At 41.4% G+C, this 14365-nt stretch overlaps 1 protein-coding gene across 2 annotated transcripts in view; it reads left to right on the top strand.

Moving 5' to 3' along the window:
- The window catches only part of COP1 (COP1 E3 ubiquitin ligase), a 127711-nt gene that overhangs the window by 67647 nt on the left and 45699 nt on the right, over positions 1–14365 (top strand). For both annotated transcript variants that reach the window (XM_055815075.1, XM_055815074.1), the window contains exon 15: positions 2958–3074. In XM_055815075.1, coding sequence (XP_055671050.1) covers positions 2958–3074 — 117 coding nt within the window. The remainder of the gene's footprint in view (positions 1–2957; positions 3075–14365) is intronic.

Here is a 14365-nt window from a genome sequence, read left to right as displayed (position 1 = left end):
TCTGGATGAAATATCCTTACCATCAGTGTACCAACTGTACACATTGGCACTTTCAGCTATTGTAGTATAGGCTTCTGCCACTTCTAGCCGGTTTTTAGATACAGAACTGATGTACAGAAAATTAATTTAGAAACTTAGACATTCAGTGTAAAGCTCCAACCAAATAAAAAATATCTTGAAAAGACCTAAACATTTTAAATCAAAAATGGGGTTCTGGAGGCATCTTCTTACTATTTTAAGGTATAGACATTTGACCATATAGAGATGTCTGTCTCAGCAGCTGCAAAATTAGGAAACATATGCTTTGAGAACATGTGTTTTAGAAATAGTCAGTCTCAGATAGTTGCTTGTCTCATCAACACAGTTCTAGGTGTTATCAAGACATCTGTATGTTGTATAATTACTGCCTCAACCTCAGCAAAATTGCTGAAAGCTACAGCAAATAAACTCTATCCTTATGAATTATTCTTTATTAACCTGTCAGTTCTTTTTAAAAAATAATGGGCAGTTCCAGGTAAAACCTGACATGTTTCATTACGTGCCGTTATATGTCGCATACATCCTTTTCTATGGTACTGACTAAGATGTAATTGGAGCCTGGTGTATCCCACAGCAGTTAGATCACAGAAATTGCAGACTGCTATCTGTCTGTCAGTTGTAACAAATACGATGATGGCTTTGAACACATGGGCTGACTTCACCAGATTAAATAGCTCAGTTTATGACCTGAAAACTTGAATGAAAAAAGGAGCCAAATTGAAACTGAGCCCTCAGCTTTTCCTACAAAACTGAGACCAGATGGCCGTTAGTTTACTAGAGGTGGTGTCAAGGAGAGACTTGGCTGCTTTAGATGCAACTTCAAATATTGATACCTGGTTGGAAGGCTTCAAGACAAGCCTGTGTGGTTTTGGTATTAGACTTGGGCAGAAGGTTGCTCTGAACTGTGAAGTCATGAACCTCTCTGCGTGCCTCAAGTTGAAGCAATGCTGTCTGCTGACAGCATCCTCTTGTAATTGCGGTATTTTCTTCCTGTAGCATCTCATCCATAAAGTTTATGTCCTCTTCTGCTACTGCAACTTAAACTATACATCTCCTGGTGTCTGCTCATTGAAGCAAAATGCTAATGTTTTATTGTTTTGCAAAGTTGTCTTTCCTGGCTTCGTTCCCCTCCCTGCCCCCAAGCGCAGAACATGATGGAGGAGGTATATCATCCAGTCTCACGTGGGAGAAGAGAGCATCTTAAGCCGTGCTTGCAAAGCTCTTGGCTTTATTTAGTAATGTAGCTAGATGTTCTGGATGAGTATTATAGTTCTGGTAAATGAGAATGGATTTATTTCTGAAAACCAACAACAGGGTGGGCGCTGTTTTCGTTGAATTGTACATAATGCTTATGTGAATGCAGTATGCATCAGTGTTTGTATTTCTAGTGTATGTGTGTGCTGCTTTATAATGGTTCCAGGCAGCTGTCAAATACCCACACAGTGCGGTATTTAAAGTAATTCCTTGGTGTGCTCAGAGCAGCCCTGTATTTCCTTCATCTTGAAGCAGTTCTCCTAGTTATGGTCACAAGTAGCGCAATATCGTTGCTTTTCGTTGCTTCCTGTACTATTAAAAGCGGGTGTACTAGAGTGAACCTGCCAGTGTTCCTCCTTATCCCTGACCACGTAAAACATCCTTGGGTTATCCATGTGGCAGCCTTACTTCTCCTTCAAAAAGCTCCTGGGAAAACCGACCAAGAGGTGATAGAGGACCTGTCAGATGGTGGGGAGACATACCGTAAGACTGCTTACCTCATGTGTCAACTACAGTAGGTAACAAGGTTCATGTTCTTTTGCCATTTTTGCTCACTTCACCTCCAAAGTGAGCGTTCTGTAAAAAGACAGCAGAGGAGCCATGGGCCATAGATCTGAAGAAGCCCAGGCTCATGAGGAGCTGTGTTAGGGGATTAAACCTACATGTAGCTCCTGCGCGTTCAAATATCGGCTTCAGCTTGTTCTGCTTCCTACCTCAGCATGCCGATTGTGGTACTCAAGTACTGTGCAACCCGCTCAGCAAGAAAAGTGAGGGGGGGGCTATCACTGAAATCTTATTTTCTGCCTTGTAGGCATCAGTGGGGCTTGATGCCAATATGCTGCCCCTTCACCTGGGCAGAGGGCAAAGTGTTTCATCTCTAGCTTTTAGTAGTAAGATTGGCTACGTGGGGAGCACCTGTCAGTCTTCATCTTAAGGTTAAATGATACTTGAAATGTTTGGAGGGGTGGGGGGAGGCTGTATTTTGAAAAGCTGCTTTTTTTTTTCTGTTGGTTGTCCTGTGAAGCGCTGAAGTGGGTACTTGGGGGAAGAGCTCATTCTGTACTGCATAGTTTAATCGGCGTTCACACGGTAGCCTAGTAGAACAGTAGAGTTCTTGTACTGAGGGAATATATCATCATAGGAAGCCAGCATACTGATTTCTTTCCTGCCTGTGCCAGTTTCTCGAGAATAAAACAAGTTGTTCTCACTCGCTGTGCTCAAGCATACAATTGCGTATATTTATTCTGTGCAAAGCAATTCTGCCATGGAGCACGGAGTTCTTGCGTTGGAGCAAAGGGGCAAAACAAAAAAGGATGGAAGCCTTCCTGTTCTTGGTTATGTGAATCTGCATGCCATAGTCTTAAATGCTGAGATTATAACGTGGTTAGTCACCTGCTCTGATGTTCTCAGCCATGCAGGATAGAGACTTTCAAGATCTCGTGTGTGTATAGAGGTGGTCACAATATTTACAGTGTGCACCTGAGAACGTTCTCAAACTTGGCAACTGCTGGTGACAACTGACCCTTTATAATCACTAACATCTTGGCAACTGAGGCTTTCCAGGATCTAATTTATGAAATAACTAGATTTTATGCCTTTCAAATGAGGTTGACTTTTTTCTTGTTGTTTCCTGTTTCCTCATTTCTCTTTTTCTGTTCCTCTAGTGAAGCTGTGGTCTACCAACTTGGACAACTCAGTAGCAAGCATCGAGGCAAAGGCTAATGTGTGTTGCGTCAAATTCAGCCCCTCTTCTAGGTATCACCTAGCTTTTGGCTGTGCAGGTAGGTAAAAGGGGTTTTGGGCAAAGAATATTGTTTCTTCCTTCCTTTGTTTCTTATCCCCCCCCCTCCCCCCCAGATGTGAGTGAGGTTGACTGCTGTGCCCAAGACTGAGGTGTCTGCAGTTAAAACGCCTCAGAGGCAAAGCTTTTCAAATGTGCAGTCACCCAGAAGACATCATGATACCCAAGTGTCAACTTCATCCTGCAGCCTGGCTTTTTAATTTGGGTGCCTCTGTCAGAGATAAAAGCTCACGAAAGCAAGTGGCCTCCCAGTGTGTGTGTTGAGGTCACTAAGGCAACCAGGCAAAGCTCAGCTGTGAGACTCTCGTAGCAAAGTGTTAACACTGTGATAGTTGTTCTTTCTGATTTATAGCATTACTCTATAAATACTACAAAGCCATACTGGGAATTTTAACTGGTTTTACCTGAGGTGTGCCATAAAACAGTGGCTGTGTGTGTTTCCCGTAGCTGCAACTACAGTCCCCATGGGTGGGCTTTTGTTTTCCTACATTGGGCAAAGATCATTGTTAATGGTTTTATTTGAAGTAGTCAGTGGGGAAGGCACGATGAGCCTTTCATTCACTTACATTAAATAGTTCTTGGTGATAATACAAAGATTTTTTGAAAACAGAGCAGGTATCGCTTTGGGAGGAAACTGCTGCGTGCATAGCACAATACAACTGAAACTTAGAGGTACCTATAAATATTTAACCAACTCCGTATTTTCTTTCCCCTTGGGGAGTTTTAATGCACTTGTAACTAGATGTTCTGATGACATTTGTTATCTCTGGACTTCAGGAGATACGTTGATCGTTCTTGCAACCAGTGGCTTGCCATTTCATTTAGGTGTTCCCATTTCCAGGCTGGTTCTACTTTGATTGTGATTCTTAGTAGGAAAAAATAAATTTGCATTTTGATACACTGCAAAAAATGGATTCAAGTTGGAGTGTAAAATATTGACTTGCTCGACAGGCATATTGCTGAAGTTTAGTGAATTACATGCAAGAATAGAATTGAATTACAATACCTACTAGCAGCATTTGAATGAAAGGGGCTATCTGTGAAAGGCTCTAGGGAAAGATGAGCGCACCAGCCCCAAATGCGTCAGCCACTGATTAAAATAGATATGTAGAAGCACTACAAAACAGAATTCTTCCTGATAAATCAGTAACTGGGATTCCTTTCCACTTGAAAGGCGGAGGGGGGATAACACACACATAAATCTAGGAAGGCTTTCAGAGCTGTAGGGCACGTGGGATGGAAGCAGATGGGAGCATCTCTATCCCCAAGCCACATCCAGCAAACCACGCGGGGCTCGTCTTCAACAAGTGTGTTTGGGAAAGAGGCATTAGTGAGCATCAGGAGTTACATGGAGGTTTTAAATGTCTACATGGGCGTTTTTATGACTTAGAGAATGCTGAGGGGTGAAATGCTATTTGTACTCAGGAAGAAGGCATAAGAGTGAGAAAAGATTAAAATTTTAGAAGTGTTTACATCTGCTTGATGCCTGGTAATTGAGTCTCTAAATAAAAATTAAAATGGATATTTAACTATGATTGCTGAAACAATTACATGGAGTAATTGAACTGATGGGAATGACTTCCCACAAAGGAATTCTAATTGATCTTTCAGCCATAAAAATGTGAAAAAATGGCATATGAAATTAAAAGAAATACTGGAGTTTTTAAGTTATTTCTGAACTCTGAAAAAAGTCAAATCAAAGAAATGAGTTAGTGTCAGCATTTGTACTCCATATAGTAAACCAGTCCTGTTTAATGTGTTATGATGGAGACAAAGTTTTTTGCTCCATCAGTTTCAGCTAGTCTTGTTTAACTTAATCTAATCTATGGAAAAAGCAATCTAACTTTATGTAAAAATTAATAAAGGAAGACTCAAAGCTGGTTTCCTTGTAGGTTTTTTTTTTTAAAAAAAATAAAAGGCAGATTGGGCACACTTACTTGGCCATTCCTATTTGCCCGCCCCCAATCAGAATAAAGATAAGCAATGCAAAACACATATTCAGCGACCAGTGTAGTGAGCAATTTTAGAAAGCTGTCCTAGCTCTGCCTTGGCTTGTTCACCTGCTAAGAGGATTTTCAGTTTTGAAAATAGTTTCAGTTACTTATTCAGTGATTTGGTCAATGGTGAAAGAGCCAAGACTCCCTAGCATTGCATGCCCAACAGTTTTGTACAGTATTTATGCAGAAGTGCTGCTCCTGTATATGCTGTCTTGTTTTATTTGTTCATTTGATGGAAATTAATGCTATATATGTGTCTGTGTTTATGTGTGTCTATATATGTATTTATGGTTTAAGACTTGATGAGATAAGCAATTGATGAAATGTTTGGTGGGGGAAGTATTGGTGCTTAATATTTGAGATGAAAGAAGGAAGTAAATTGATTTAATACACCGTTATTAAATTACTAAACATACATATTTCAATTCCCCCCTTTCTCTGTAGGCAGAATAGCTTACAAGCTAGCATGGCTCGCTTCAACACAGTTTTGACTGCAGTTCTAACTTTTTTTGGTGTTAACATTTTGACATTATGGCTTTCTCAATTTTCATTTCCTGGTTTTGTTTGCTCTTGAGGGTCTTTCTTAACTACTGATACAGCTGAAACACCTTTTCATAAGGTCTTTCTTTCACACCTTGCTTAAGGAAACATTTTCCTCTGCCCTTGACAAATGAATCTTGCCCACTTACATCTATCTATTCAGAATGCCTCTTTGAAGTAGGTTTTCCTAATCAGATGCTTCAATTAATCAGCATCTCTGTAAATCTCTGTGTTGGTTCCTTCTTTGCATTCTGCAGAGAAAAAGGATGGCTGTCTTAAGGTCCTTTCTACCCTGTCTCCAGTTTACGTATCCCTTCTCATTTGTTAGTAGTGTTTTGACTGTGACAGAGCTCTGCCTGTGCTATATTGTGCACAGGTGAAACACTCAGAGGTACCTTTTGTGCTTTCTGTCACTTTCTGTGATTTTAGAAGAACTCCCTTTTACAGAAAAATAAGGAAGATACTTAATCCCATTAGAGGTCTAGCAACACATGCCATGAATTTTATGAGCTGATGCAGCAGCCTATTGAAATGGTCTCATTGCCCTTTTGTTCCCTGTGTGGCTTTTATCTGCTGAGGACCTCTGGTCCTCAAACTGGGGGCTTCTTGGGTCACTTTTGCGTGTCTGGTGCTGAGTGTGATGGCAGCCTGGCCTTCATCTGTGTCCCTCAGCTGTAATGGAGTGTATATAGCCAGTCATGTACCCGCAGTGTCAGGGCTCTGTAGGAAATCCTGAACCAGGCAGCTTGGTTTAAAAATAGTATTTCCACCTGCGCCCAGTTTCCATGCTGTATTGCCAAATAAAGGGAGTGAACTGAAGGACTGTGGTGATGGGTTTTGAAGCAAGGTCAGGCTGTGAACCTTGTGGCACAATGAGCAAATTGGGGGTTAGTGCTCCAGCAGCTTTGGCTCTATTTTTCTCCCTGACAAGACTGCTGACTCTGCTAGACCGTGCACTGCTGTTCATATCTTGTTGCATGGAAAACATCTTTTTTCCCCCTTGGGCCAATTTCCTTTGCAGATCCATGTCCATCACTGGCAGCAGAAGGAGAACACAAAGCAACTGCCTTGAATGATGCCTCCTGAAAAAGGCATGATGGGGGTCAGGATTGGGATTTGTATGGATTTCTTGGTCAAACCCTCTGTGCTTCAGTATACCTGTTGGTAAACACCAGTAGTAATAATGGAAGGCATTGCTGTGATGCTTTGATTTAGATGGAGCCATTGTCAGAAGTGTTGTTGGACTGTGTATCTCTGTGTGGAGCACTCTCCTTTAGTACAGAGTACTGGCTTGGCTTCAGATGCTATAGGAAAACCATGCTTTAGTTGCCACTATAGAAGCAAATCCTGGGATTACCATCTAATATGGATGATATACATGTTTCTTTTTTGGGCTCTTCACTCTGAAAGCTTTTAGATGACCAAAAGATCATTCTGGTAGCTTAAAACTTAATAAATGAGCAATAAACTGGAAATAGAGCCTATACAAGAGAGGAATAGGTATTTGGTTTGGGAAATAAGTCTTTTAAAATCAGACAGGCACTTCAGGTGAGAGGGAAGCTAGCATGTCTGGCTGTAGCTTGATAAAATCTGTTCAGTGGAGAGGGCACATAAAGAAGAAAAGATCCCTTTTGTCTGTTACTTTAATAAAATATTCTATTTGCATGCTTACTGAGTTGAAACATTGGGCAGTATAAACTGTAATCACTGCCGAATACAGAAACAGGTAATTTTGTGGTCTTTTCCTCTTTTTAAAAATAGATAGGGTTTTATCCTGAAATTAGCTATATAAATCATGACCAAAGTTATTATTGTTCTGCCTCAGCAATAGCACTGATGCCCTCAACCCATATATTTTTCTAGCAGTACAGTTTCCCTAATTTAAAAAAAAAAAGAGGCTGAAAATGCATGCAGTGTGCAGCCTGAATGTCCAAGTTGTGTAGTCTGGGTGAGATCAGACTGTCTGCTAGCTCTAGTGAGCTAAGCGTAGCTATTGATAGTAGTGATGCTTTATTCCCAGCATGCTGTAATACTGTCAGCAGCTACCACTGACCTTTTATTTCCTATATATTATGCAGAGATCATGTCATCAAAACTTCAGATTCCTGAGTTTTTAACATTAGATGCATCATCATTTCGCACACCGTTTTTATCTTGCAGGACCCACAAGTCTAGCAGGTTGGACTGGGGGATGAGAGGAGTTCCTCAGGGGTGAAGAGATGCAGGATATACTATCTGCTCTCCTGGAGCTTCACAAAATAAGTGGAAGCTGAGGAGAGGTGCAGATTGGTAGAGGAGAGAAACAGAACAGCTGCAACATGGTCAGAGCTTAAGATTTTGTGGAGTTAGTGTTAACCTTGATCAGGTCTCTAAAGCACTTCACTGTGCTGTTCACGAGTTTGGACTCGTGATGGTGTGGGTTCAGATAAAGTGGCCAAGGCAGGGAAATGTGGGGCAGGGCTGATGTGTGTTGGGTTTAGTACTTAAAGCCTCAAAGTTTGAGACTACCTACCTGCATTGGAGATAGCCAATTTGTGCTTTTCCATCTCTTTCCTCATACTTGCAATTGTGTGGCCAAAATTTGCCTTTTTTCTGGATCAGGTCATGCCCTGATCCTAGAACAGCAGTGCTAGCCCCAGACAGTCTTTTGGCAGCCTAAATTGCGACCAGCATTAACTAAAAGGGGCAAATCCTCAGCAGACATGAGGTCTTCTCCTAGTACTGAGGTTTCTCCCCTTTCCTGCTCTCTCTCCTTATTCCCTTTGCTACCTATACAGTGACGCTGAGTAAGACAGTGTCCCAAGAAAGTGCTTTTCCTTCAAAGATGGTCTTGCCCTTCCCCAGCAGGTTTTGCATCATATTCTGGCTTTGAATGCTGCTGCCTTTCTTTCATTGTTGAACGACCACAAAACTAACAATACCGATCCACAGCATCCAGCTTGTGGGAAGGACTACTGTTGCTATGTCAACAGCTTTGTATTCATTTGCAACTATTTACCCACCTCTTAAGATCTTAGCATTGCCCTTATGCACTTATAGTTCAGGGTCACATGTGGCTTCATCAGCGTTGTTCAATTTTGCTAATATACCTGGTGTCCAAGTGGGACCACTTTGGGGACCTTCCTTGACCGGTGAAATACTGATTATTTTTTTTCTGCTGCGGTAATGGGAGCAGTGATTTCTCTTTTCCCAACATCTCTCTGTAGAGCTAGCCTTTCATGCTGCCTCACATCTGGGTGACTTGCTTGGCTTGTCAGTCAGCTCAGAAGAATGATGTGATATTAATGACCAAGAAGGCAGTGTACCTTTTTGGAAAGAGAATTAATGTTTTCCAGCTGAAAGCAAGGTCTTACCTTAATAGATTCTCATGGGTAAGTACTCTATTGCGAGCCTGCTGTCACTCAGAAAGAATCTATTTGTGTGAACATATGACATGTTTAGGGTGGGGTTAGGCAGCTTCCTTGGGCTTAAGCTACAAGATTACCTTTAGCGTATGAATTGAACACAGTGTTCAAAGGCACAGACGAAGGTTAGGCCTTTCTTGAAAGCCTGTAAAAACTTCACAGCAGTGCTCAGAATTCAGCCTTTAGGAAATGTATGGCGTGCAGCAGTCCAGGACTTTGCTGTTACTTGTATTGGACTTCACCCGCAGGTTGGCTTTTCTTGTGGGTGGTCAGTATCTTCCTCCAGTCCGTGATCTCTGAGGCTATTGGCAGGGGAAGCAGGGGGACAAGGTCCGTGTTTTGGAAGTGTATGCTTGTCGCCTTACAACTTAAACTCATTCCAGGATTCAGTGCAAAGGTTTTATTTGTTGTAACCTTTGAAAGCAGGTACAGCACTTCAGTCAGTTGACGGTTGTTTGGAAGAATCTCTGGTTTTGGCCAGTATGGTTATGATCATATTTCTGTCCCAACAGTACTTACTGTGGGGGAAGCACTGGGCTTAGTGGGATTGTTTAAGGTAACACAGTCTTGAAGACTTGACTTAAATGTTACCACTATTCATGGATGCTGAGATGTAAATGAAAGCAAAATATCAAACCTTACCTTCTGTCCTGGTGAAGACAATCTTTCTGGCACTGGTGGGTAGATCATTCTGCTTCTGTTCAGGACTGACAATTAGGAGAGCTGTGGCTGTGCAGTGTTACTTAAACCTACAATTTTTTGCAGTTAAACTGACTTGCCTGTGTCTGCATATCAGAGATGCTGCCAGATCAGCCAGGCAGTGCACAGTGTCTTCCTGCCTCACTGCAGCTGCTTCCTAGGAAATCATGAAGGGTCGTGAAACCACTCAGAGGTGTGCAGGGCATGCTGCGTGTGCAAATTTCACATAAGCTTCAGAGTTTAAAAGCCTATATAACTCACACAAAAAGTAGTTTCTGACTTGTATTGGATAAAGTGTTTGCAATGAGTAGTGAGTAACAGTACAGAGACCTATTGGGAGTTTCCTGGCTTTATCCCAGAGGTCGTCACACTTCAGTAACAAGTGAACGAATAAAATGAACTTGAAAAGCTCCATTTGATTCTCTAGAGAAAAGGATAAATCTGTTATTAGCAGAAATGAGCCTGCTAATTGTTTGCTTAAATATTCTTTTCCTGAACATTTTGTCTTACGAGTGGTGTAGAAGTCATTTAGTCAGTGTTACAAAATTCAAATTTAAATTGAAATGAGCCTTGAAATCCAGGAACAGATAGGCAACTCCAAGATTCATCTTTTCCTCGCAGTGCCAAATTGCTCTTGCTATGAGCTGTTGCTGCATCCCTTAGAGTTTAATCCTTTCTAACCTTGGCAGTTTCCAAAGTTGCGTTTTTTCTGGTAGCTTATTTGAGGGACTTGTTCACTAGAATGACATCCTCTGTGATGGCTTCCTGTGTTATCTCCTGTTCAGATTGCTGCATAATTAGCTGTTCCAGCCTTTTATTTAGGTAGTGTGCACGTTTAGACTTTTGTAACATACACTCCTATTCCCACACAAACTGGTGAAGATTGTCACGTTGCATAGAAAAAGCTGTAACCCGCAGATGCAGTGCGGACTTTCATCTCAAAAGGTATCTTTTCATAGTATCTAAGCATTGCATGAGTTTTTAAGGGAAGAGATTTTGAATGTTTGGGCTAGGTTCCTCTGAAGATGCCCTCTTAGCCATTTGAATCTCAAGATGACAAAGTAATTTGAGAAGATGTGTGTACAAATCTAGGCGTTCTTCACATGACTTCTTTCATTGCCTAGCTAGTGTACATTGCTTCTTTTCCACATTGGATACCCGTGTATCATCATGTGCTTTCCCGTGCTTATTTCCTTGTCTGCATGACCCACTATACCTTTGGGGGTTTGGTTTAAAAGTTCTTATCTGAAGCTTGAATATTAGCGATTGTGACACGATATTTAATATCCGCTGTCTCTTGCAGTGGAGTCTGCTTTGAGGGCAGTTTACGTAATGAATCAGATCGCCATCTCCAGAACCTAGTATAGGAAGGCTTATATCTCCTCAGGCTAGTGAAGCAAAATGTCATTCCGGACTAAAATTGGGTTTGACTGATGATTTGGCAAACTTGGGTCTTGAGCTGCATATCGTAATGCATATGGCAGCAGCCTGTGCTTTCCATAGAGCCAGTTTGACTGCTCTGAAGCCTGTTTGGTGGCTCTTGTATGATGTTTGCTGATGTGACAGAAACCTTAAAGCTGTTGCTTCATAAATACACTCCTAAAATATTAGGGAAGATGTTCCTTTTCATATCTGCCTTTCTTAATGTCTCAAGCTATTATCTGTGTGATCTTGATCTCTTGGAGCATGTGGTCCCTGGGAGTCATGACTGTGCTGCCCCTTCCCTCTGTCGCAGCTCTGTGACATGCAGGACTTGGAGTCTTTCAAGAACCAGAGCTGACAGGGGTTTGCAGTAAGAGCAAATACTGCATGCAGAAAGTATCTTGAATGGGAAGAGATCTGTTCAGCAAATGAAGTAGTACTTTTGGCTTTGGTAGGTGGATCCAGCACTCATTGGACAAATAAGACTCCTGGTGCTCATGTGAGAAGTTTTGGATCTTCTGAGATGTAGTCCATTTAGGCAGCACGGGTTGAAGCACCTTTTACTGTAAAATTACTGTTCTTCACATGTTCTAGGAGTCTTGAAACCTGTTTTGGACATCAGCCTACATGCACTGGTGCACATCGAGCCATACATGTTACATAACCATTGAGAAAAGTTGTATTAAGAGTCTGAACAGTATACAATTCCTTTTTCTCTTTCAGACATAAAGAATGAATTCTTACAAAAGCTACAGATTGTTAATGCTATTGTCTTGTCTTCACTGGTCTTGTAACATTAGTAAGTCTTCCTTATGCATACTGAATATTTTTTTTCTCCCAACAGTCTGATAGAAGGCAATCTTTGAATTGCACAAAACCCATATATCCCTTATTCCTGTGAGAAATCTTTGTAGCTCTTCAAAACCATAAAGGTCAAAGTTTCAAAGGAGTTCTAGAGAAATCTGTTTTGCTTCCCCCTCCCATCAGAGCCCTTTTCTCAACTGATTAAGATATCTAATGTTTTATGTCTCCTCCTTCTCTCCTTAATAGTTATTTAGGGTGGAGGTTTTATGGGCTGCTGTGTCAAAAGCTTTAGACAAGTCAGTAAAAAATGTCCCCAGTGTGTAAAGACCATTATCCATAACCTGGCAAATGTCATCTGTAACTTCAAGCCATAGGGAATCTGTCTAATACAAAGGTTAAAAACCCAGTTGGCGGTTCCCATCAAGGCTGCTGTTCCCTTCATCTGTTCAGCAGAGGGAGATATAGATCTTTAGTGAAATGCTAGTGTTGATATACATTTTAAAAAAAAGAGTAGTACATCTGGTGTTAGTAAGAGATGAAAGTCACTGGCGGAAGCAGGGTATAGTCTTCCCTGCAGAGCTCTGTCAAAATATTTCAAGTGCTAACCTGAAACCCTGTGCTGTCGCATTCCTGAGCCTTTCCTTGGTAGAAGGAAAGGCAGAAGATGCTTATTGTGCTGTTGGTTTTGCCAGAGATTAAACTGAGGCTACCAGACACGTTTAATCTAACCTTAGCTCTCTTTTAATTCAGTTCTCATGGAGTGAACCTTTCTCATGTTTCTTCCTTTGTCATGTAGTCTGCCAAACAGAAACAGGCATTTTCCTTCTCAAAGCTGTGCTCTTCCTTTGTTTAAATGAAAACCTGGACTGGATTTGTGTTGGATTCCCTAAATATAAGATTTTGGATGCTGTATTTGTATTGAATTCCCTAAATAAAATTTTTGGGGGGGAGGCTGTTGCCTATCATCTGTATTGCAGAGTAGGAAAATGAGATTGAGCTGTCATCCCCAAATACCCATGTGCCTTCCTCTGCTTTAGAAACTTCCTTTCATCTCCTCACAAACATCACGGGCTCTGTGGCTTCCTCACTTGAAAGGTTGGAGGTTTTTAAAAGATCTTTGCCACCAGCAAAATAAATCTTTGCTTAATCTTGTATAGCCTTCAGAGCTGTAAGGGAAGAGCATGTGGGGGAGGCTTTGACCTGCAGGGAGAATGTCTACTGAATGCTTTTCCAAAGTTCAGTCCCTTTTTGCATGGCTGTTGAATGTTTGACACCTATGAGGATGGGGTGTGCGGGAGCTCTCTGGGGGTCTGGTAGAATGGCGTATGAGACCACTTTTCTAGGCAGAACTAACTAGCAAACATGAAGTACCACATCCCAAATCAGCTTGGGCACACATGTGAAATACAAAATAAGGGCATTGGCCCACAGCAACAAACTGGAACAGAGCACTGCCTCTAGAAGAGATTGCTCAGATTCCTGCAGGGCAACAGAAAGGTTATTCAGAGAAAGGACTGTTCCTTTACTGCAAAGGGAACTCCAGGTAAAAAGAGGAGCAAAAAGCAAATGCATCAAATGGGTAATTTTGTCTTAGTTATAGAAACAAAGTACTTGTGATTTCTTCTGCTGGAACAGAAAATTGTGAATACAAAGCCATATCCAGCAAACATTTTAATGTGCCTATAACAGTGGCTGTTGGGATAAAATTTTCTTGTTTTATTGGGTGGTGGTTTTGTTCTGCGGGGAGATTTTAGACAGGAAAAATAAATACCAGTTAGCTTTACCTGCGCTGCAGTGTTTTACAGGAAGATGTTGGGGTAAAATGGATTTATTTCTGCTCTCTCCTTCTCATGTGATTTGTCATGCTGCAAGTGGAAAACAGCACACTGCATTCTTCAGCAAAATGCTCCAGATAGTTTTGTCTGTCAAAGGTTCTTTGCTTCAGGCTGTATGAAACCCATTTTTAATCTCCTTTCTTACAGTAAGGGAAATGGTTTGTAAAGAGGGCACTGATGTCAACTCATTGTTGTCGATATTATCTAATTTCTTCTTCAGAAAATTCTTGTGCTAATTTTTGGTGCAAGGCTTTGTTCACTTGAATTAAAGTCCACTTTTTTCCCCCATCCCTAATGCATTGTCATCTCTTCTCTCTCCCCAGAGCATCTGTTTCCTTTATGTAGTGGAAATGATCACATTCTCCTCTCTCTCTGAAATGGCTTGTGATAGGCCAAAGCCTGTGCTGATCATATCCCATTCCAGTATTACTCTGTCAAGTAAAATAAAGACATTTATAGTGTGTTGGCTGGAAGGCTTCCTCACCGTTCTTTGTCAAATGCCCAAATGCCACCCTGCATTTCTGTTGCTGTAATAAAGACCCTTGATTTTTTCCTCTATGTACTCTCTTC

The sequence above is a fragment of the Falco peregrinus genome, chromosome 10 (genome assembly GCF_023634155.1).
Source record: "Falco peregrinus isolate bFalPer1 chromosome 10, bFalPer1.pri, whole genome shotgun sequence".
Classification (NCBI taxonomy): Eukaryota; Metazoa; Chordata; class Aves; order Falconiformes; family Falconidae; genus Falco; species Falco peregrinus.
The sequence above is the reverse complement of the archived record's forward strand: the minus strand, read 5'-3'. Positions and strand labels throughout refer to the sequence as shown.